This window comes from Gossypium hirsutum, chromosome D12 (genome assembly GCF_007990345.1).
Source record: "Gossypium hirsutum isolate 1008001.06 chromosome D12, Gossypium_hirsutum_v2.1, whole genome shotgun sequence".
Lineage (NCBI taxonomy): Eukaryota > Viridiplantae > Streptophyta > Magnoliopsida > Malvales > Malvaceae > Gossypium > Gossypium hirsutum.
The window spans coordinates 55361246-55387058 of NC_053448.1; the positions used below are offsets into that span (position 1 = coordinate 55361246).

General features: G+C 33.2%; 4 protein-coding genes across 5 annotated transcripts; 2 read left to right on the forward strand and 2 right to left on the reverse strand.

The window, feature by feature from the left end:
- Positions 1-2853: 2853 nt before the first annotated feature.
- On the reverse strand, positions 2854-4685 carry LOC107955101 (peptide methionine sulfoxide reductase A1). Its single transcript, XM_016890814.2, has 2 exons — positions 3946-4685; positions 2854-3274 (listed from the first exon to the last, which is right to left on the reverse strand). Exons 1-2 carry the CDS (start codon positions 4462-4464, stop codon positions 3023-3025), a joined length of 771 nt encoding a protein of 256 aa, XP_016746303.2. The 5' UTR covers positions 4465-4685; the 3' UTR covers positions 2854-3022.
- Positions 4686-5302: 617 nt separating this feature from the next.
- Positions 5303-7099, forward strand: LOC107956819 (GTP-binding protein YPTM2). 2 transcript variants are annotated; one of them, XM_016892325.2, is made up of 7 exons: positions 5303-5422; positions 5496-5568; positions 5654-5701; positions 6126-6197; positions 6287-6442; positions 6537-6640; positions 6715-7099. In XM_016892325.2, exons 1-7 carry the CDS (start codon positions 5409-5411, stop codon positions 6812-6814), a joined length of 567 nt encoding a protein of 188 aa, XP_016747814.2. In that variant the 5' UTR covers positions 5303-5408; the 3' UTR covers positions 6815-7099. The 2 variants fall into 2 exon arrangements, with proteins under 2 accessions (XP_016747814.2, XP_040963177.1); XM_041107243.1 differs by having other exon boundaries at positions 6547-6640.
- A 127-nt stretch (positions 7100-7226) lies between these two features.
- On the reverse strand, positions 7227-8552 carry LOC107956276 (probable transcription factor At5g61620). The gene is made up of 4 exons (XM_041107242.1): positions 8106-8552; positions 7687-7916; positions 7434-7591; positions 7227-7360 (listed from the first exon to the last, which is right to left on the reverse strand). Exons 1-3 carry the CDS (start codon positions 8503-8505, stop codon positions 7529-7531), a joined length of 693 nt encoding a protein of 230 aa, XP_040963176.1. The 5' UTR covers positions 8506-8552; the 3' UTR covers positions 7227-7360; positions 7434-7528.
- An 11818-nt stretch (positions 8553-20370) lies between these two features.
- Positions 20371-25162, forward strand: LOC107955102 (zinc finger CCCH domain-containing protein 2). The gene is made up of 2 exons (XM_016890815.2): positions 20371-20661; positions 24215-25162. Exons 1-2 carry the CDS (start codon positions 20427-20429, stop codon positions 24943-24945), a joined length of 966 nt encoding a protein of 321 aa, XP_016746304.1. The 5' UTR covers positions 20371-20426; the 3' UTR covers positions 24946-25162.
- The last annotated feature ends 651 nt before the right edge of the window (positions 25163-25813 follow it).

Sequence of the window (25813 nt, forward strand, 5' to 3'; positions counted from 1 at the left end):
TTCGTTATTAACAATACTTTAATTGCAAAGGAAGTATACTTAAGTAGTCGTTGAGTGTTTCTTTGATTCTTGATCATCAATCAAAGTCTTGGAAGAATTATAGGTCAATGCATTGACACTATTGATTAAAAATAAATTGGGTTTGTTGATGGTACATATCATAAAGTTATTTACGGATCAACTTTAGGTGTGTAGGAACACCGGTACACCTCATGGCGCAACGGGAAAAATTAAATTTGGTAATCATATCTAGAGATCCATGTGCGAGGAATAAATTGGGGTATGAGGGTATGAACAATTACCTTTAATCATATGGAAAACCAAATATTACTGTTGTGAAACTGATTACACAATTGTATGCCGATTCCAAGCCGCCATGAAAAGTCTCGGCCTCTACATAATTCACTCAGTATGACAACGAGTGGCAAGAACTCTCTTAAACTTTTCAGAGAGAATTCACTATATAACGGATGTTAAACCTCGCTCTTTTTATTTCAGATATATTAGGTTTTCTTAAAAATCTTATATTTCCTAATTCGGGAATAGTTGATATTTTAATATGAATCAAAATTTATTATAATAATTAATCGAATATAATAATTATAATTATCATAATTATAATCATGTTTGACTGAAAAATTACAATTATAATAATTATAATAATATTCGATCATAAATTATAATTACAATAATTATAAAAATGATTTTGGTAAATTATGTTTAGTTAAATTTTATACGAATCAAATTTATATATATTAATTTAACCATGTTCTCATTATGTGTTATAGTTTGTTCGATATTTAACTGCTCAATTAAATTAATTCTATAATCAATTTAATTCATGTGACAGCTAAAAATAACATCAATTATGTTTGGATTTCGTTTATTTCAACCATAGAGTGTGACCCTGTAGGTTCTTGTAACGTTAGTAGTAATGCTAGAACGAATCTAATATTACAAACAATAAGTGGTATCTAGCAATGCGTCATTGCTACCTAAATTATAATAAGTCACTATTCGACATAACCTCTCTATGATTAACCCTTTATGTATTAAATCCTTTTGTCCTTTATATCTATAATGGACACAAGTCATGGAATAGTCACACTTGCATAGTCCATCTAATGTTTCTTGATATCCTGAGCAGACTATGATAAACAAATAAATATGGTATCTCATAATAACTTATTTGAGCATAACCATGCATTTCTAGTCTCACTCAATCAAGTGGCCTAAGATATTGCTCCCATTATGTAAGAGGGATAAATCCTATATTGATCAACCATATCCCACTACATAGATTGTGGTATATCCAACATCAGCCTTTATAGAACAACCAGTTACGGTGGACGTTTAACTGTATCAAAATAAACAACTCATGATGTTGGGATAATGATGATCTCAAGCCCGAGGATCGTATACATAGTAATCACTACAAGTAATGTTGTGACTATTACATAATAATCCAAGAAACATACTCATAGCGGTCAGTCCAATCAAGTGGCACCGTTGTTTAGCTTACTTTTTGATACAGTATAGTATCAATACAACTATGGGGTATAAACACAACTTAACAAACTAAGTGTGGGTTTGGAAGGGCGGTGCGGTGCAATGCGTTTAGCTTACTTTTTATCTCACGCTACAATATCACTATAGTATCTAATCGCATCGCCACCGCTGTTTTTATACTAACCGCAAATAAAAGCTCCGCCCATTCAAACCCACCCCAAATTGCCTTTTCCTATTAGCAATGCTTGATCAGAAATTCCTGTTTCATCTGATTCATATTTATGTTTGGGGAGCATATAGAATATTCTACTTATAGTGGTCATAGGTACTTTTTAACCATTTTTGATGACTGCTCAAGAATAACACGGGTTTATTTGCTAAAACTTAATACTGATGCAACGGTATGTTTAAAACAATTCATTATAATGGTTCAAAATCAGTTTTTTTTGTTAATATCAAGATCATTAGAAGTGATAATGTTCATGAATTTTTCCATAATGAAGGTAATTCTTACTTTGAATCTCTTGGTATAATTCATCAAAGCAGTTGTGTTTATACCCCCATAGCAAAATGGGGTAGCAGAAAGAAAACATTTGTTGGATGTTGCAAGAGCCATAAAATTTCATTCTAATATGCCTATTAAGTTTTTGGGTGGGTGCATTCTTACAACTTGCTATATTATCAATAGACTGCCTACTGTTGCAGTAAGTTGAAAATTTCCTTATGAATTATTTTATAAAAAACCTCCATCTTTATCACTTGAAAGATTTTGGTTGTTTGCTATGCTACTAAACCTATTTATAGTGATATTTTCTTAGAAAGCAATTCCTTCTTTATATGTACATGGGTGAAATTTGCAGAAACTGAAAAATTGCGCAGTATTTTTCTAGCTTCTCTTTCGATTCTCTCGTCAATCATTCATCATTTTAATAGAGGCTTTTCTCCGATTGCTTTTGCAACAGTGTTAGGCTTGGACCATTTGTTTTCCATCAGCATCCCCCGGTTCTTTTAGGTAGCACCACTTCCTCCATGGCCTCTTTGGGTTCGCAACACAACGGAGATCGAAACCGTAGCACCATACCTAATCTAGTGGCTAAAGGTGAAGTAAAGGCTGCAATTTCTCCCCTCCCGTTTGATGAAAGCGAGATGTTTAACACCCCCCCCCCCAAAAAAAAAAACAAAAAAAAACACGGTAACATAGAGCCACACTATCAATGCAACGAGCTGCAATAATATATTATGGAGTCTTCATCACAAAGGTGTGTTTCAAAATTAATGCATAATCCACACATTTGAAAGTTTAAACATGAATTCCTATCACTTAACACATACAACAAACATAGATTCTGGTAAAGAATTACAAATCCATATTTTCAGTAACTACATAAATAAGCAAGCATTCATTCCATCAACAGAAGGGTTTTTCAAATGTATTATTATATGCCACTGACAGGCAAGAGCATATAGCTATAAACAATCACAAACCTGGAAATGCATATGCAACAGTGGCAACTTAGCCGTAGCATCGGATTGGATCGTTGCAACCTTTCTCTGCAGATTGTTTGAAACCAAATCGACCTCCTTTCGCAAGGTACTGCTGGTGATATTTCTCTGCTCTATAAAACTTCTTGGCGGGTAGAAGCTCTGTAACAATCTTTCGGTTCAACAGTTTCTGTTGTTTTTCCATGGACTCCCGCGCTGCATTCTCCTGCTCTGGTGTGTAATAGTATATACCGGATCTGTATTGTGTCCCAACATCATTCCCCTGTCAATGGAATCGAACTTGTTAGCACAGAAGGCCTATGGTGCGCACTGCAGACAGTTATACCAACATGAATAAAAGATTACCCTGCATAAGATCCATTACTCTGAGAAAAATAACATGATTTTATGACGATAAACTATAACATCTGCTATTTCATAGTAATTTGTAAGTCAGAGATAATGAACATAACTCACTTAGAAAGCAGAATCTAAAATTCCCAACTTTCAATTACATAAATGGCTTGATTTTATGGAAAAAGAAAGAACTTTTTGCAGGGTGAGATATCCAGTTACCTAACATTCAAACTTCATCTAAACAAAGGTCCTAACTGTTGACATTTCCAAATGTTCACAAGTTTTATATGCAATTTTTGGAAAAGATGCGACAAGAACATCAGCTTTAAGCTTTATGTAACGAAAGGAAAACACATCTACTATCATCTATGAATGAATTCAATCAAATTAACCAATAACACCCTCAAAATATACCAATTAACAATAGATGACAGAACCCCCCCCCCCAAACATAAAAGTATCAATATAATAAGATAATTCAAAATTGCAACAGTCAAGCTCAATAAGGGGAAATTGACAAAACTCACAAGCTGAAAGTATATAGAAGTTCAATCTCTTAAAACCCAAAATTTCTCACATCATTAAAAAGAAACCCACCTGGCGATTGAGGGTGGTAGGATCATGGCGAGCCCAAAAGACATCAAGCAAAGTGTCAAAGCTGCACTCTTTAGGGTCATACTGAACCCTCACAACTTCATTATGGTTCGTAGTCCCAGAACAGACGTCTTCGTAACTCGGATTATCCCTGAACCCTTGGGTATACCCGACCTCCGTCTTGGTGACACCCGGAACTCTCTGGAACGCCAATTCAACGCCCCAAAAACACCCCGCACCAAACTGAGCAAACTGCTGAGCAGGAGCAGGGACGTCATCGTCCGGACCTTGAGCGACAGCGGAGTTTTGCATTGATGGGGTTGGCTTGTTGTTGGCTCCGAAACCGAAGCTTTTGAGGATGTTCATGGGGGACCGGTGCAGTGAAAGGGATCGTTTGGTTTGAGGGAAAGGGAGAGAAAAAGGAGAGAAAAAAAGGGTGAGTTTGGGGGAGGGAGAAAATAATAAAGGTTTGGAGATGGTGGAAGTAGAGGTGGTGGCAACAAGCGCAAGGCTTCGAAGCATTGTTTGTAGGTGTTAAGAAATTGGGTCAGGAACCTTTGGGTATTGGACCTTGGCGAAACAATGGTGATGATATTTTCACAATTTTTGTTCGGATTTTTTCCTATTTTTTATTTTCTGGAAAACAAAATATTTTATTGAGATTTTTATTATCATATTGTGGATTATTATGTGGTTTTTGTTACCCCTGTTTTGTCAAGATACTGTTTTAGTTGTTGGTCTTTTCAGTAACAAAATTCATTATTGATGGGTATTTAGAGTGTGTAGTTTTTTAAAAGGATTAAATTGTGTATTTATATGATGTGGTTATTATTTATATATGATGTTGTAGGTAGATGCTCATATATGTTAATATATATTCTATTTTAGATTTAACACGTGTTTTTAATTGTGAATTTACTTACATAATGATGCGAACTTAACTCCTACATGGTGGTACAACCCACATCATGCAATCCCTTGGATGCGAACCATGTGGGTCGTCGGGTCAAGACTCAAACGAATAATCAGATAGCGAGTTGATAACAGTGAACATCATAACAATTATTCTTTCAGAAAATGGGTGTAAATAATTATTTTATAACTTATAAATAATTTCACATCTAATGGGAAATTTCCCAGCTCACAAGATTTGCTTTTCTCCCCGAGGCATAGAGAGAGCTTAGCACAAGCTTTAAAAAGAATCATATTATCAAATTTATAGACATTAGTACGTTTATTTATTTTTAAAAATTAAAATTAAAATAATTTTTTATAAACGGTGAAAAAAAATAAACAATGATTAGGGATCAAAGTTTGACTTGGGAAAATATTCAGTGAGGATACGATTGATTGGCATGCTAATAAAGATGCAAACTTTTCGGTAATGTGGTTAAAACAATATTACGCTGCTCTTCACTTCCTTCTGTGTCCCCATCCCTCGGACTGGCCCGACCCAAACAACAGGCATGAATCCTGAATAGTAAGCTCCCCTCATCACTTATTTGTTTTCATTTTTATGAATTTTTGAAAATTTTAATAATTTATGTGTACAGTGACTACTTGTTTAAACTTTTGCTTATCGGAGACTCTGGAGTTGGTAAATCATGTCTTCTCCTAAGATTTGCTGTAAGAATCCAGTGTTACAATTCAAGGTCACAAAATAAATGAGTCTTTTTCAATGCGACGTCTTAATTTCATAACTCAAATGCAGGATGATTCGTATCTGGACAGTTACATAAGCACAATTGGCGTCGACTTTGTGAGCATCTCTCATCTATCTCTACTCCAAGTGTTCTTAATTTTAATTTTTACGGAACTCAAATATATATACAGAAAATACGCACTGTGGAGCACGATGGGAAGAAATTGTAACAATCTTTTCCCTTATTTGTTTGATTAAACTTTCTCGTAGATAGCATATAGTTGTTTATATGTTACTTTTAAAGTTTTGTCTGTAACCCGAAATAAATTGTAAAATTTGGGGAGTTAAATGCACTTTTACTATTGTATTAATATATAAATTTACAATTTTTGAAGGATAAAACTATAATCTTACCATTTTTGGGGCAAAAGTCTCTATAAAATATTGGTTGCAACAAATGTGCAATTACGGCTTTGTTCTTTAAATTATAGCTACTGAAGCACATATATGTGTGCTTCGTTTTCCCCCATGAAACATGCAGTGGGATACTGCAGGGCAAGAACGGTTCCGGACAATCACCAGCAGCTATTATCGTGGGGCGCATGGCATTATAGTAACTTCTCTCTCCACATCTCTAGGTTCCAGATCATTTATGAAGAGGTTTTGGGTACGTTTGTAACAGTAATCTTTCATATATGGCAGATAGTTTATGATGTAACTGACCAAGAGAGTTTCAACAATGTTAATCAATGGTTGAATGAAATCAGTCGTTATGGTAGTGAGAATGTGAACAAGCTTCTCGTTGGAAACAAGTCTGACCTTACTGCTAAAAAGGTCGTTTCACCCGAAGCAGCCCAGGTGAAAACAAATAGGGGTTCCATCTGCTGCTTATTTTCATCAAACTATAGAAAAACTAAAACAACCATCGCATTAATGATTTTCTGTTTCATAGGCGTTTGCAGATGAACTTGGCATTCCGTTTATGGAGACTAGCGCGAAAAATGCTACTAATGTCCAGCAGGCTTTTTTGGCAATGGCAGCTGATATTAAGAACAGGTACTATCTTTAACAATCAACCGAGCTGCTTTCATTAACATTTTAATACTTTCATCTCATGCCATCATGTGCAGGATGGCAAGCCAGCCAGCGTCCAGTACGGCAAGGCCGTCGATGGTGCAGATAAAAGGAAAACCAGTTAACCAGAAGAGTGGCGGATGCTGCTCTTCTTAGTTGAATTCTGCTCTCAACAGATGAAAAATATGCTACCATGTAGAATTATAGTACTTCATTCGCCTTTTTTCTTTTTCTTTTTTACTCTCTAGTTTGCTATTCAGCAATGTTAATTTTATCATTTTTTGGCCATATTTCCTCACTTTTGATGGATAGCCATAAAAGCACTTTTTTCAAATCATATATATTCCTGTGTGTGTCTGAAAAACTGTTCAAAACTGGACACTGGACACTGGACACTGAAACTTAGTTCTAATTAATGAAAATTGTGTGTATTTCGAATCACTCTAATGAATGGTAGAGTTGTGTGCTCTTTGATGATTGAGGGGGAGCAACCTTGAGCTCTAAAAGATCATCTGTTGATGAAGAAGCACCAGGGTCTGCTGTAAACATGTTGTCCTGAACCGACCTGGGAGAAGGGTGATCAGACGGTGCACAGACATCTACATTTGCAACGGCTTTACTGAAGTAATCATGGCAATATCCGGCATAATTCATTGCATTCAGGAATGGCAGAGACTGCATCATATTCGGAGTTACTTCTGCCTGTTAAAAACATTAATTCATGAAGTTATCTATGTAGGGTAATCTGAGAGGGAAATTGCAGATAGGTACTTACCATGTGTTGAATCGTTTGATTATAAGTTGGGGAACTAGGCAATGCAATCATCGACATAAGTGGACGATCATCGGAGCAAAGATGTGGGAGTCGGTTCACAATCTGAGATGAATCTCTAGTACTGGGTTCTTTTGAGGGGAACCCCAAGGACATTCATTCTGTGAAATTTAAACCATGTAACTCTAGTCATCAACATGAACAAATTAAACTGTACATACAAACATGTTGTAAGAATGGCATTAAGAGGTAATACCGATTCGGATTTGGATTCTTGAAAAGACATGTCAAATAAGCTTGGTCTGCGTTTCTTCCTATTATTCCCTGCAGCTTGCAGCCTGAGAAAATACTTTTGTGCATGGCTTGCAACTTGAACTGGGGTCCTACTTGTTACATAATTCTTTGAAATTCCTCTCCAATCACCTTTTCCCAGTTTTCTCAACCCTTCCAAGAACATTCTATGCTCCTCTTCCGTCCATGGCTTCGCTGTTCCAGAAAAACAAAACATTCCCAGTGTTTTACAGTACAGTTTACAAGTTATATACCAGAAAAAAAAGGAATAAATTGAAAATTTTGTCATAATCAAATACATGTTTATTTATGTTCCAAATATATGAAAGAAGATAGAAAAAGCAAGTGATGATTCCCATTCCAAATACAAAACTCATTGAGTACCTCTTTTGATGTCATGGGCTGCTGCATTGTGGTTCTCAGAATGAGTGTGTCCTTCAGAAAAATACCCATCATCCACACCACCACCATTGTTATGGTTTTCAGCATGGAAGGGCAGATTTCCCACACTAAAACTTCTCTGCATCAAACATTCTTGAGTTGCCATGGCAGCTATATTCACCCCAAAAAGCTTTACATAACCCCCCTTCCCATTACTACAAGTTCTGGAATTATGGCCATTATGTCCGCAATGAGAACACTTTCTCCCTGTTCCCTTGGCCATCATCTCTGAATTTCTGGTTGATTCAAAAAGTGAAAAAGGAAAGCAAGGATTTATAGCCGATTTTCTTGTCAAAGTGTGGAGCATGGAAAGATTTGATACGCAGATGTTATGTAATTTCATTTGAGAACATTATATATAAAGATTTTGATTAATTAAAGCTGGGAAACCTTGGTCTGCAAGTATTACGATCTATATTAAATTATCCAAGATTGTTTTCTCTTATCAACTAATAAATATAACCTAAACCAATTTAGCTGTTTATTATTATTTAAGAGCAGATAATCCTCTAATTGAAAAGGTTTTACAGATAATTCAACTTTCATATTCCATTTTTTTTTAATATTTTATCCAAATTTAAAAGAGTGTTGCAAGTTGAATAACAATGTTTGAAACCAATGTGTTGAGATAATTATATTTTCAGACTATATTTATCCAACATAAGATAAAATTTCGATATTTTATGCTCGGATTGGAAACTTGAATTTGTGAAATTTTAAAGTATTTTAATATATTAAGTTTCTTTTTAACAACAATTGTATCACTGTATAACCAAATTATGAAGAAAAAGTGCGATGGGAATATAATTCATGTTGTACTTAATAAGGTCTCCTTTTCTTTTCTTTCTAATCATCTATATTACATTTTATAACCATATTTTTATCTTATATAAAACCATTAAAAAGTTACAAATTATGAGGTTAACTCAATTTTTCCACTACACCCGATGTGTCATTTGATTCCTTTTTTTTTTCAATATTATTACATTAAACTTTTCACATCTTTCACTTTGTACATTATTACTTTCAAATCATGCTAGGATTAAGCTATGAAATCACGGTGGGACCAACAGAATAGGAAGAATACAAAAGGCATGGAATATTATATATAGACACCGAAATAATTGATGTATTTGCCCGATTAATATCGAGCATGTCTTCGATCTTTATTGACAACTCCATAGTAACATTTTCAATTTTCGATGCCCAAGCATCATCCACCACAATGTATTTGCACCTTTTCAGAAATCTATACTTGATGTTGTTAACCTGAATTTTCCTCAATATCCTCCTTTTTTGTATCCAATAAAAGCTGCCAAATAGTACATTTGGAATTTTATAAAAAAAACTTAATAATGAATCCAAACAGGTGTAACCCTTCTTAATGACAAATAATTCAACAAATGTATAAACTATAATAACACTACAATTTGAACTATTTCAACCTTTCTTAATAACAAACAATCTAACAAAACTAAAATTAATGACAATTATACACGATATCATACATTTTTCAACAACTAGCTCACAACAACATAATTTTGGCTATAAAAACTAATGGTTGCTATCATAATACTATTTTATGACATACTTTTGATTGTGAGAGGATCATGAATGAGGCTATCTTGAAATATGGTTGATTTTTTAATGATTTTTCTCCTCTTCTCCCTCAACAAAACCCTATCACTTAAGGGGATCAACTAACTGGCTGTGATTGAAGCCAACTTCTTCAATTCAAACATAATTTGAAGTTGATTAGAGTTGAGTTATTGTGAGTGGTGGAATTTTAGAATATCATAAATGAATAATTAAATAATGTATTGTGTAGATACAATTTAATAAATACATTAAAATTCCACACTCGTGAACATAAAGAAGAAATTTGAAAACGTTTAGAGTACATATATTAATTAAGAGTCAAAAAGGCAATAAGAATACAGCAAGTATAAAAATTACAAATCATATTCATAATGATGTCTGTCGCCTCAGTCTATTGCAGTTTTCTTTTTGTTTTTAAAAACTCATAAATTGATAATGTAAAATCGTTTCGGTAGGTACTGTGATTAATCACTGGAACCATGGTCTCCTTGATGCACGGACCATTTTGATTTACCAAAATAATTTTCTTTAAGTCAACTGAAATTTGAATTACTAAATATACTGTTGATAAGCAAAAATGATGTAGAGATGATGATAACCAATCATCGAATCATCCAATACTAACCTTATCCATAGGTTAAGTCAGCTCGAAATTTTCATCTTCTCCGCTACCCTCCCACCATGGCTCAAAAATTTCAATTCACTAAAGTATACCAACAATCACTAAACTTTGAAAAGTTACAACTCAATCACTAAATTTTTAAAAAAATAATCAATCAGTCACCAATAATTATTTTCTGTAACAAATGTAACTAGGGGTGTGCATAATTCGGGTAAAACCGAAAAAATTCGGTTAACCGACCGAATTCGGTTAATCGGTCGGTTAACCGAATTTTTTCGGTCGGGGGTCGGTTAATTTTTTTATGATTTTTCGGTTAACGGTTAATTCGGTTCGAAACCGGTCGGTTAACCGAAAATTTTCGGTTAACCGAAAAAATTAATAAATAAAATTATCCAACCCAACCCAAACTCAATTACCCAACCCAATAAAACTAAAACTAAAGTTTACCCAATTACCCAATCCAATAAAACTAAAACTAAAAGACAACCCAATTTACTAAAGTCTAAAACCCAATTTACTTTAATAATTTATAAATTTTTTAAATTTTAAAAATAAAAAATAAAAAAAATTCGGGTATTTTTCGGTAATTCGGGTAATTCGGGTAATTCGGGTAATTCGGGTAATTTTTAACCAAAAATAAAAAATACATAATTTTCGGTTAATTCGGTTAACCGACCTTATTAACCGAAAAAATTTCGGTTCGGTTAAATTTTTTTTAAAAAAAATTGGTTCGGTTAACGGTTAAAATTTTTGGAAGGTCGGTTAATTCGGTTATAGTAATTTCGGGTCGGTTAACCGGTCGGTTAACCGAATGAACACCCCTAAATGTAACGAAGACACTGATGTGGCACGTTAACTAGCCACGGTAAAAACCCTAGCTGATGGAAGAACAAGAAGAAAAAGAGATACACACTATTGATTTGAGTTTTCTCTTTCATTTTCTTTGTTGATTTTCCTGGCATCCAAACAATGAAGAGTTTAGCCCTCCACTACTCCTTTATTGGCGTCGCCACCACCACTCCTTTCTCACTTTATCCCGACATTTTCCTCCATTTCCGCTCTAAACCCATCTCCAAATCATCCCTGCCATCCATTTTCATGCCATCTTCCTCATTCCCTGCCCTCTGATCCCCTCTCAATTCTCTCTTGTTTTCCCCTCTTTCCAAACAGAGAAACCTCTTACTTTTCCTTACCCGTGCCACTTCTCAAAACGACAACGACCCACCACCTCAAACAACACCTTCTCCTCCTCCGTCGCTGCAAGGAGCTAAACTCCTCCCTTTCCTTATCTCAGTTTTAATAGGCAATAGCAATAAGGGATGAAAAATAAAAACAGTGAGAGAGCAAGAACTTGAGACAACCCTTTGGTGCGTCAATGGAAATAAAAGAAGAAGATGAAAGATGACCGTTACTGCCATGGATGATGTTTTCAACAGCTTCAAAAACTCTTCTAAAATCCTTTTTGAAAACATGAGTGGGTGATTAATTTGCCACTTTTCGATAACGTTAATGACTGATTTATTATTTTATCAAAGTTGAATGACTATTGGTATAGTTTACCCTTAATTTTTCTACATATTTATAGTTTAATGTAAACTTTTTTTAAGTTTATATATATTTGTTCAAGTTAGATGGATTTATACTTAAAAGTGTAACACGAATCTTGTATTGATTTATATTCAAACACCGTTTATATAATAATTATTGATTGTGTGATAATATTTTAATCCTTAAAATAGAAGGATTAAACTCACATTTTTTAAATTATTTAATATGCTAAAATTTAATTTGTATAATCAAATGATCATGATTGACATTTATATTTTTTTTATTTCTTTACAGAAATGCAAAACTTTCACTAATTCTTTGTTTACTTCTCTTCTTTCTATATAGTTGTTAAATTTTATCACGTATAGATTTTATTACTTTTTTTTAGGTTTAAAGATATTTCGATTATCAGTCTATTATTGTAGTGTTTGATTTTTATCATTGTTGTTCAAATGTGTATTATTTATATTAGATTACGGTGCATTCACAATGTGGATGAAAAATTGTGTAAGAAATATATTTATAAAAATTTATATAAAAATAAATGACACTTTAGTTGAAATAATTAAGTAATTAGAACTTTAGAATTTAGTGATGTCTTAAGTTTAAATTTCATTATAATAATATTTTATATAAAAATATAAAAAAATAAAAGTTGTCTTATATTAATATTTATTATTTTGAAAAATAAGGAAGTTTTAATCATTGTTTAGATCAAAACATATATATATTATATTTGAAAACGAAAATATAAAAATAATTAAAGTAATCAAGGAAAAATAGAAGAGAATGAAGAGAAGATTTTTTGAATTTTATTTTGCTTTTTTGAAAATAAATAGGAGGATAATACGTTTCAGTGCACTCGAACTCACGTCCTTCTACATTGGCAACAATGTCCATGTCAATTGAGATAAGACTCAATCGACAATATTTATTATACTTTTAAAGGAGATTCAGGTTCAAACTTTGAAAATGATATTATTGAGAGAAGTAACTACGAAACTCGAAATAATTAATCTATGAATTATTAAACAAACATGAAAAAAAATCTTATTTTATGAAAATTTTAATTGAGTTTAACTTTTTCTTAATTATCTTTTATTTTTTAATTATAATGATGACTATGTTAATGGAATCAATGTTAATTAGAAAGGATGAGGTAATTTACAGAAAAAATGAAGAAATGCATATTTATGAATTTAATATGTCAAGTACTAATACATTATAATGAGCCAAATCAAATTTTCGATCCAATAATTAAGATTACTAAATAATTATTTTTAAGGAAATTTCAAAATTTTAAGCCTTAATGAAAAATTTGGTCACTAATGTTTATATGTAACAAAGCTAACAATACTATTTCTTAGGCCACTTTGACTGAGTATTCTACTTTAGATAAATCTATTAATATTTTGTTATTTATTCAAATAGGTTGTTACTTATTTAAATAGGTTGTTAAGCTTTACTAGATAAGTCAGAATCACATTTGTAATCTGTATATATATTCCATACTCTATCAAATGTATAGATAAGCTCTTCACTCCATTCAATTACTTATCTCTTTATGGTAATCAGAGCCTCTCAAACTTACACGAGTTAATTTTTTTTCCTCCTTTCTTATTTGCCATTCTCTCCTACTCTGAAACAATGGCAGTCACGGTTGTTAACTCTGACAACACTACTCCCTCAGCCAATACAGTTATCCAATTCAATCTTGCGTCCCAGCTGCCGATCAAATTAATCGGTAGCCAAAATTACTCCACATGGAAAGCTCAAGTCTCCATGTTGATGCACGGCCACAACATCTTTGGCCACCTTGATGGCTCTTTATCCGACCCACCACAAACGATCACAACCGACAACCACAATGTCATCAATCCAGCGTATCAAAAATGGTTTCAACAAGACCAGCTTGTTCAAAATGCTCTCTTAGCCTCGGTTAAACCAACACTTGCCTCAACCGTGGCCAATGCCCCAACAGCCCACAAAGCCTGGCTTGCCCTTCAAACTACTTTCGCAAACAAATCACAAACCCGGCTTATTACTTTGCAAGATAATCTTGCCCGACTCATAAAGGGCACCCGTCCTGTTGCTGATTATCTCCATGATATTAGAACCATTGCCGATGAACTTGCCACTGCAGGTGAACCTTTGACTGATGTTCAACTCACGGTTCGCATCCTACAAGGGCTTGGGCCAGAATATACTACCATCTCTGCTGCCGTTCGCTCTCGATCAACTCCGATCTCATATGAGGAATTGTATGAGAAGCTTCTTGATTATGAACTCTTCCTTCAAAATGAAAAGAGAAAGAAACCACCAACCGTTGTTGCTGTTGTGGCCCAAAACGATTCCAATCAAAGGCCATCCACCCCAAGAAATCAAAATTGGCGCTCTACATCCAAAAACAATGCTCCGTGGTGTCAACAGCGCAACTCGACCACCTCCTCATATGACAAACCTCGTTGCCAGTTGTGTAAACGTATTGGTCACACGGTCAAGGTGTGTCGGTCACAATCTCATAATCATCATCAGGCTCGTGCTAATTATGCTGGCTACACTACTCAATCTGAACAAACATGGGTGGTTGACTCCGGAGCAAGCCACCACATGACATCGGATTCCGAAAACTTAGTCCATGCACATGACTACCACGGACAGACTGAGATTACCTTGGGCAATGGTAATACCATTCCAATCTCCGATACTGATAACACTTACTTAGATACTTCAAATCAACAATTTCAACTATCCAATACCCTATGCTCTCCTAATATTGCCTATAATCTTATCTCTGTCTCACAATTTTGCCTTGATAACAATACATCAATTGAGTTCTTTCCTTTCTCTTTTGTTGTGAAGGATCTGAGTACGGGAGTGCTTTTAATGCAAGGATCGAATAAAGATGGTTTGTACGAGTGGCCGCAAAACAATCTGTGTCTGCCCACTCCTAAATGCAATGTGGCGGTGCAAAAATTAGACCTGTAGCATCGACGGTTGGGACATCCCAATCGTCGAACTTTACTTCAAATTTTAAATAAGTTTTCAATTCCTTTTTCTACTTCAAAAATTTCATCCGTTTTTAATTCATGTGCTTCGAATAAAATGCACAGGTTGCCATTTTCTGAAAATACATTACCCAGGCACCAAACCGCTTATTTTAGTGATTTATGGGGCCCTTCCCCAGTCATCTCAATTGATCAAAAGCGATATTATGTTCTTTTTGTTGATCAATACTCCCCTACATGTGGTTATACACTTTAAAAACAAAAGATGAAGTTCAGAACATTTTTAAAACACTTCATCCTCTTTTAGAACGACAATTTGACACCAAAATTTATTCCTTATATACCGATGGTGGTAAAGAGTATCTTGGGCTAATACTGTATGTACATACTCATGGCATTCAACATCTAATTTCCCTTCCGTACACACCACAACGAGTAGCCCTTGTTGAAAGACGCCACTGACATGTCATTGACCCCGCAAAGATCCTAATACACCAAGCTTGTCTACCTAATACATTTTGGACCTTTGCTTGTCAACATGCTGTTTTTTCTTATCAATAAAATACCGACGCCAATACTAGAAAATAGAACTCCTCATGAAATACTATTCAAGGTTAAACCAAAACTAGACAACCTCAAAACCTTTGGTTGCTTGTGTTACCCATGGCTCCGACCCTATGCGAAACATAAATTGGTCACAAAATCCAATCCGTGTGTATATCTTGGTTTTTCATCCAAGTACTATAGTCACCAATATTTTGATCCGGTGTCCTCCAAATTTATGTCTCCCGAGATGTTGTGTTTTATGAAAATGATTTTCCATTTCAAACTATGTGTGACCGTTTCAAATTGAATTTCAAACTTGCATCTTGGGAATCAATTGATCAACAACAAGAGGCTAATAATCTCAATCAAAATACAGATTTTAGTGTGCATGCAGGTGATTGTTTCCGGCTACTATCTCCCATCTCCATCGACCAACATCAAGGGTCGCGTCCGTGCTCAGGTACTCTTGCATCTCCTGCTGCCCCTATGCCCGACGTTGAACCCAATTCAACCGAAACCACCACCTGCCCCACTTTTCTCCCATCACCTCGCACTCCAACTGAAACCAGCACATGTCCTATACATCTCTTAATGCCTCGCAATCAACCAGCAAACAGTCTCATCCTAATGCCTAGCACCACCCAACCAAATTGCACACCCACACCCTCGGCTGATCCCCCAAACAATGCAAGCCAACCTGAACCCACAGCCAACACGCAACCCACCACCAACATGCATTCCATGATGACTAGATCCAAAAATAATATAACAAAGCCAAAACTGTTCGCAGTTTGTACCACCACCAAAACCGAACACATCTTGCCTACAAATTACAGACAAGCCTTGAAACAACCCCATTGGCACAAAGCAATGATAGCCGAACATGACGCATTAATTAAAAATCAGACATGGAAATTGGTTCCATATGATCCCTCTTGGAATGTGGTTGGTTGTAAATGGTTATTTCGGATTAAATATAAGCCTAATGGTACGATTGACAGGTACAAAGCGCGTTTGGTTACAAAGGGCTTCACCCAACGAGAAGGCCTAGACTATAAAGCAACATTCAGCCCTGTAGTTAAACCGGCTACCGTGCAGCTTGTGCTTACCATTGCCACTTAAAATTCATGGCTAATTCGTCAGCTTGATGTTAACAATGCTTTCTTACAGGGTACTCTTGATGAAGAAGTTTACATGAGACAACCTCCTAGTTTCGTGCATTCTTCGAATCCATCTTATGTCTGCAAATTAAAGAAAGCAATTTATGAATTGAAAAAGGCACCACGGGCGTGGTACACGAAACTCACTCATTATCTGGTTAGTGTTGGATTTCAGCGTTCAAGGTCAGATACGTCTCTCTTTATTTATCAACAATCTGGCTGCACAGTATATCTGTTAATCTATGTTGATGACATCATTGTAACGGGCCATGGCACTACAATTGTTGACAAATTCATTTCTAGATTGGCACAACGTTTTTCAATCAAGGATCTTGGTACATTACATTACTTTCTTGGGATTGAGGTAGCCCCATCTTAGGGAGGTTTGTCTTTATCTCAGTAAAAATATGTTACAGATTTACTGCATGAGGCCAATATGCAGGACTCTAAGGGCGTCTTGACTCCAATGAGCTCTAACACAATGCTTGTTGCTTTCTCTTCTGATTCGATAGTTGATGGCACGGGATATCGCAAGCTTGTGGGTAAACTTCAATATCTTGCCTTCACACGACCAGATATAGCATTTCTGTAAACAAATTGGCTCATTTTATACACTGTCCTGGAGCATCACATTGGAGGGCCCTTAAACAATTGCTTCGGTACCTTAATCGGACATCAAACTATAGATTGCGAATAGTCAAAGAGAACAATCCACGTCTTTTTGTCTACTCCGATGCGGATTGGACTGGTGATCCAGTTGATTGTACATCTACAACGAGGTACATTACTTACTTGGGCAATACACCTATCTCCTGGTTGTCCAAGAAACAACGAGCTGTATCTCGTTCTTCCACAGAGGCTGAATATCGCGCTGTGGCTGTAGCTGTTGCCGAGACTAATTGGCTCACTAATTTGCTACGTGAGCTACGGTATACTCTCTCGACACCACCAGTTATACATACAGATAATGTCGGTGCTACTTATTTGTCCAAAAATCCAGTTTTCCATAGTCGGATGAAGCATATTGCCATCGATTTTCATTTTGTCCGTGACCAAGTTGAGAACAAACGGATTATAGTTCAGTATCTTCACTCTGCTGATCAGGTGGCTGACTTACTTACTAAACCGCTTTCTTGCAAAACCTTTGATCGATTGTTCACCAAGTTGTCACTTGTCGAGCCAGCCACCAACTTGAAGGGGCGTAACAAAGCTAACAATACTATTTCTTAGGCCTCTTTGACTGAGTATTCTACTTTAGATAAATCTGTTAATATTTTGTTATTTATTCAAATAGGTTGTTACTTATTTAAATAGGTTGTTAAGCTTTACTAGATAAGTCAGGATCACATTTGTAATCTGTATATATATTCCATACTCTATCAAATGTATAGACAAGCTCTTCACTCCATTCAATTACTTATCTCTCTAACATGTTTTTTTAAAATGACCCTAATTGTATTTTTGAGCCTTTTTTTGTAATAAACTTTTATCCTTTTTTCAATTTTTTTAACAGACTTGATGAAATTACCGTTAAAAAAGTTAATGGGATGATGTGAAATTTCATATGGAATATTTTTAATGAGATGTAATTTATTACTTAGATAACTCAATAAGATAATAACTCCTAATTTAAATCAAACCGAAAATACTGTGGTGTGCATTCATTTTAAAACCTTTTTTTAGATAATTACATTTATTTTCTTTAAATTAAGAGTTCATGAATTATTTATTTTATTCTTTTTCACATGTCATTATTTTATTGGGTTATCTAAATAATAAATTACATCTCATTAAAATATTACACATTATCCCGTTAACTTTTTTAACAGTACTTTTATCAAATCTGTTAAAAAAACATAAAAGTTAATGACCAAAAAAAATTAAAATACAATTAAAACTATTTTTACAAAACATATAAATAACGTATCAAATATTAAATAGTTAGATAAACTGATTCCCATAAAATATTGTTAGTCTGATTTTCTGCTTTTTGATTAAAAAAACGTGGAAGCAACCAAGATTTATTATGAGAGAAGAAAAAGGGTAAAAATGAGGTCAGGGTTGTTTGGATACTTTTGGCATTTTGTTACCGAAAACCATAAGAAAAAAAGAACAAAGAAAAGAAACGCTCGCGGGAATTAAGGTAACTCCGTCTTGTCTTTCTCTCCAATTCCTTGTCTCTTCACCGACAATCACAATTTCACCTGACGCCATCTTCCTTCAGTTTCATTTCATTTCTCTTCCACCATTCCGTCGATGCCCCCCCCCCCATTTCTCTTTTATTTAATTCTAAATGATTTTATTTTATATTAGGATAAAACTGAAGTTACAGCAAAGTAACTTTTTCAATTTTGGTCAAATTTTGCTATTACTCCCTCTACTATACAGAAGTTGTGGACTTCGTCTCTAATTCTAATTTTCAGTACTTTTAGTCTTTGTACTTTTTCAAATTGTGTCCTAACCCAAGCAGTAATAATTAAATTTGTTAGGTCAAAATTTGCTATTGATCCCATAAGTTATAGATTTAGTCTTCTCCAATTTAGCCCTTAAATCCATTAATTAAAGTGACTTGACTTTTCTATAAGTATTATGTGAAGATAACAAGTTGGCATGGTGTTATACATATAATAATATATTTGCCGTATAAAACTTTAGAGATCAAGGAATTTAACTTGATAAACTTAATAATTACTGAAATTTCAAATTTTAAAAAATATAAAAACTAAAATAGATAAATTTAAAATATAAATGCTCATTAACTAATAACGAAATTTGCCCATGTAAAACATACCATTATGAAAAATAAAACTCAATCACTATGAAATAATTCTGGCTAAATTTAATTTGTATAAAATCTTCTAAAGTATGTGGTAAAAACTAGAGGTCAATTTAATTTAAAAATAACATACAATAAATAATGAAACGTATGGTTTGAAATTAATTAGTAATAACACAGATTAAATTATGGATAAAATGAAATTAAAACATGTAAACAAATCATATTAAGAATATATTAAATGTGTTGAGTTGACTTGTGACACCAACTCAATCAATATATATAATTGATGGACGTAATAAAATATGCATAATACAATTAAAACGTAAATGTTATATTAAAACAAATCTTTGCTTAAGTGGTCATGTTAGTGTTTTATTCACCTAGTGATATGAGTTTAAATTCAATCACATAATTTTTTTATTAGCTTTTTTCAAAAAAGAAAAAAAGATTAAAGAACCCTAAAATGATATACACATTTTCTTAATCGAGTTGGTGCTCAGTGACTCGTAACACCAACTCTATCATTAGCTAAGTTTATTGTATTCACAAAATCATTAAGATTTTGCCTACAGTTATGATCTATTAATTGAGATTTATTTACACTTCACAATTCCATCATGTTGATACAACATTAACTGCTATGATCTAACTATAATATAATTAGCTTTTCTTTTTATTAGTAGATTTATTGTTGAAGTGGTTTAATTAAGAAGGGCGATAACCTAACTAAAATGCCAAAATATACATTTGGATTTTTTTTTCTTTTTTATTGAAGATATTGAAAGTAAAGCATCACTGTAAAAATTATTTAAATGAAAATATTAATTTTTATTTAAAATTTGAAAATAAAAATTGCACTAAACGACTTCAGCTTTTTTACATTGATCATCACGTATCAAGAAGTTTATATTTTAAAACGTTTCCACCGACAATCGAACGTATCGAAATATATTTCCTTTTAAATAGCTTTTAATCTGCTATCATATTCATCTTTTGAATTCAATGGATTCTGATTTAGTGAGATCAATTCATACTTCATATGCTCGTCGAATGATTTACTATTGCTACACAAAACTGATGCTGAAAATTAAGCTATTCAAATTGCTCGAACGTCTGATATGTTTTGATGAGTATGAAGCTTATCGTAAAAATCAACGTCGAAGATGCTTAAGGTTTCACAGAGAAACGGTTGTTGACAAGTATGATTATGGAAGCAAATCGATAATTAGCAACAAAGGTACGATGATTCATTTACTTAATTCAGATTCAATTCTGGACATGTTTTTACATCTTGAGGCCCTCTAGTTGAATTTTTTTGGGTAAAAGTAGTGAAGAAAGATGGTGTGATTTTAGGCATGAATTGCAATGGTGATGAACAATTCTAAAAGTTAAATTCAGTAGTGAGGTAAAATTAGTTAAATTTACTACTCATTAGCGATGTTAATTGACATAAATATATATTTCAAAATCAAAGGATGTGAATGTAGTAAAAAAATTGAGGATCTTGGCCTTCTGTCTATAAAATTGGGAATTACTTTCATCTATTAAGTTATTCTTTAAAAAATGGGATGCCATCACATTTTCTTCCCAATCATCTGTTCTTAGTAGCATATATAAATGTAATGCCAAAATCTTTATAACCAACTTTACTAAATCTAAAATGTTTTAAATGCATATAAATAAAAATTAATAAATACCATAAAATTATTTAAAAGATAACAAATTTCCAGAAATTATAAAAATATACTCTTTCCTTTTTAAAAAATACATAAAATTAAGAAAAAAGCGAAAATTCAAAAAAACACACACAAAATAATATAAATATATAAATATCTATAATACTTTTTATTAATCTCAAACGCTTTTCTATTTTTCATGAAATGTTGCTGTTTTATTTTTCCTTTTTTAAAAAAAATTATTTTAAAAATACATTATTATATATTTTTTGTAATTTTAGTCCCAAAGGACTATAAGAGTTATTTTAAAAATAATTTATTTTTTGGATTTTTCTTACATTTTTTAAAAAACGAATATATAATTTTATAATATCTGAATTTTTCTGAGTTTATATAATTATTTTTGAATTCGCAAAAAATGTGTGAATCGTGTAATGTGAGTTTATTTTAACAAAACTAGATTTTGAAGTGACAAATATGAGGTTTTGAAACTTCAAATATGAAATTGAATGCAAACATACGTAGTTTTGAAGTTACAACTACTCACTCTCATCTCAATGCTTTTTGGTAATTAATTAAAAATATAATTTTCAACCAAATTTGAATCAATAAAAACAACTTATATGCCAGAGATTGAGGTGAATTAATAATTTAAATTTTATTTATTAAAATATAATCTCTTATATTTTTTAATCCATTTATTATAATCTATGCCAACAGGTAAAGTCTTTTGTTTGACACTCTAATCATAAGGGTTCAAACTTCAAACTTCATTTATATAATTTCCTGATAAAAAATTATTTGACTTATAGATAAATACTAATTTTAATTATTATATTTTTCATTTAAGATTTAGAGTGCAGAATTTATATCAAGTTTTGATTTTATAGCTTAAATTTTAAATTAATATATAATTTGTGTGGTTAAAATAAAGTTATTTATTTATAAATAAAATAATATGTTTTCACATAAAAGAATGGATGAAATATTAGTCCCAGGAGGGAATTAGAGTTTACAAAATTTATCAACTTGGCATGGTTGCTGAGTCATGTCTTTCTCTCAACACCTGTACCATAGAATCTAACTTTTCAGTTTTGTCCTTATATAAGTACTCCTACTTATATTCAACACGTGTGACTGTCCATGTCATTTCCTTCCTAAGCTATATGCTACTCTACTTCAATGTCACAAATTTAATTAATTAATTAATTTGCAATTGCCATCTACAATATGATTTACTCTTTTTTTTACTCTCTAATCTCCATTATTCACACTTAACTGCAATCCACATTATTCTCTAATGTAGTTAATATCTTACTGTTTTTATTTTAGTGCTAGTATGTATTTGTATTTATCTGTTTTAGTGTACCATTCAAAATTTATAATTATTTCTAAAAAAATTTACATTTATAATCTATTTTTTAATTTGTTTATAAATTATATATACATTTAAAGAGAAGGGATTGTATGAAACTATGATTTCACGTCATCTATATCCCTTTCCCATCGGAGAATGACAAATCAGATTTTTCCTCTTAATTTTTAGTTGGATTTGAATTTTTTTCAGGAGCAAAAAGCGTGTCATACAATCCTTTCTCTACATTTAAATATTTTTCACATATATATTTATAGATCTTTTTTTTTATTTTTCATAAATTATATGTTATTTTAGTCAAAAATAAAATATATATTATATATGGATGCAAATATATCTATATAAGTATATTTATATCAATATATATTTTTTAAAATTATTATTTAGGCCGATGATAACTTTTCACTTTAAACCTAATTTTAAAAAAATTAAAATGGTTAAAGATAAAAAAAATTAATTTAATTTAAAATGTCAAAATTTATGGGCAAGTACGTACCGATACAAATTGATATTGATCGGAACATATCAAAATAGCCGAAACGTACCAAAATTTTGACCGAAACAAGACAAAACATATACTACTTGATACTGAAATAAGACTGAAACAATATGTACGGATGGATACCATTTGAAAACAACACATCACCAATTTACTAATCTTATATAGATAGGGCTCAAGCCGTTCATTACAGTAGTTGAACTATATGTCTTCATCTTTGATATTTAGGGATATGCCAAGGTATGATAGTGTTGATAGGATTATATATTATTGGGCATATGTGATGAATTCCATAAACATGAAACATTTATTTATTTTTAAAATACAATTTAAGTAGTTATATCATTTTTTTTAATTTCATTTGTGGGTTAAAAGTTTTAATTGCAGTCCTATAAAAAAAATCTTATAATTTTGTTGCACAAATAAATTTAATTAACTTCTTAAAAGAACCACTAGTATAGAGGGATCTAAAACCAAATTGACACAAACCTAAATGTTGTGTAAAAAGATTGAGATTTATTAAACAATGAATAAGATCATAGATACTGGAGAAAAGTTGGTAAATTAAAAAGGGGAAGCAGAAAGTGTAGAGGTGATGGAAGCAAAACATGTGGCTAGAGGAGGGCGAAAGCAAGGAAGGAGCAAATGCTTCATTAGAGACAGAAAGAGAAAAACGTCGGTTACTATTAGGTGAAAGATCAGGTTAATAGGTATGGCCTATGGAGTTCTAATGTAACTTTCACCGTGCCTTGCCTTTTACTTTTTAACCCTACTTCTCTCTATATAATCCCTTTTAACTTTCCCAAGTGTTTCATCTTCTCCTACAACCTTTTTTATTTATCATTATTGTTATTATTTGTTTTGTTTGTCTCTTTGGTTTCTGTAGTAAGGTAGCAGCATGCAGTCATGGGCTTTTCCCCCTTTTCTGTTCTTCTTCCTTCTCCTCTATTAATTCCCGCAGCTCACTATAATTCTACTCAAATCCATTCTCCTGCTATTATCACTTTGTATTATTAATAGACTCAACCTAGCTAATACGTTATATTGATATAGTTTCTTTTAATTTTCATCTCTTCTTTGGGGCGCTTGATTTGCTTGCTTAATTGCACTAGTTAACGCCTTTGAATAAGATCAATCAATGTTTTGCACCTGCATTTGGTTTTGGATTATCTCGTTATTTCCCATTAATCTAGAGAAATGTCGAAAGGTGTCACCAATCCCAGTTTCTATGAATTCTCAGAGCAACAGTTTATCTCCAGCTTTAATCTTGCCCGGGCCCATGCTGAGGCCGAGGCTGAAGCTCAAGCTCAAGCTCAGGCACAGGCTCAGGCTCAAGCTCTGTCTCGATACAACAATGCCCTTGATGAAGCCATCTATGGGTCTGATGAATTCCGCATGTACGCTTACAAGATCAAACGCTGCACCAGGATGCGTAGCCACGATTGGACGGAGTGCCCCTACGCCCACCGTGGTGAGAAGGCTCAACGCCGGGACCCTCGCAAGATCCCCTACACCGCCATTGCCTGCCCTGCCTTCCGCAACGGGAAATGCCAAAAAGGCGACGCCTGCGAGTTCGCTCACGGCGTATTCGAGTACTGGCTGCACCCCGTCAAGTACCGCACGCGTGCATGCAATGCTGGCATGTTCTGCCAACGTAAGGTTTGTTTCTTTGCCCACACACCAGACCAGCTGAGGTCCGACTCCAAATTCAGCGGCCCTTTTGCACACAAGGGGAGGATGGTGATGAAAAGGGGAGGAGATCATCAGCTGATGATGATGATGGGGTCTCCATCAGGTGGTGTAGAAGGTTCCACGTCAATGCAGGCACAGTATGTGGAGCCATCACCACCACCACCACATCAACTGGAAGGGGTTTCGACTTTGCTCAAGAGTTTGAGGGCATTGAAGATGAGGGAAGATGAGGAAAGGGAGCTGAATAATAAGAAAAATAAGAACAAGAGTATTAAGTAGGAGGATGAGGATGGGGACGGGGACGGGGTTGAGATGACGGATATGGATTTGCCACATCTTGACTGGATTACAGAGTTAGTGAAATAAATAGCATGCAGTGTAAGACTGAAAATAGTAAGAATCGAGAGTAAATCAAGGGTGGGTTTAATTAATGTAATGTGCCGTTTTATGTAAAGATTGTTTAATGTTGATGTAATGTTTGTGCTTGAGTTTCCTATGTTCAAATGATTTTCACTTCTCTTTAATTTGTTTAATCACTTTTACTCGAACTTTATATCCATGTATATAAAAACATGCATATCAATCCCTTTTTAACCCATCACATATAAATAATACTAAAAATTCTATTTAAAAGATACGATATTAAAATGAAAAAATTAGGTTAAATTATGAATAAAACAAAATTTAAAGAGGTAAGTAGATTAAATGCATTATAATTATTGGTTATGGTGTTATCATCAATCTTGGGTTGATGTCCAGTTAATTTGTGCAAACATATCAATCAATAACATATCAATATATACAATTGATGAAAGTAAAAAAATATACATAATATTTTAAGATAAATTTTTGGTGGAAATGGTAATGTTCAAATTTTACAATGCAATGGTTAGGAGTTTAAATTGCAGATTTTTATTGGCTTTTCGAAAAAAAAAATAAAGGTTAAAGTACACTTGAATAATATAATTTATTTTAATTATGGAATGATATTTTCTTACTTTCCTTAATTGAATTGGTGTCACTGAGTTAGATTGGTAGTATAAATAAAGATTTTGGGGGTGGAAATCACAAGTGTCTTCATCTATTTTATTGTCTAAGTCTAATTTTATTTTGACCGAATGTCAACTCCAAAATTTGAATTTGATGA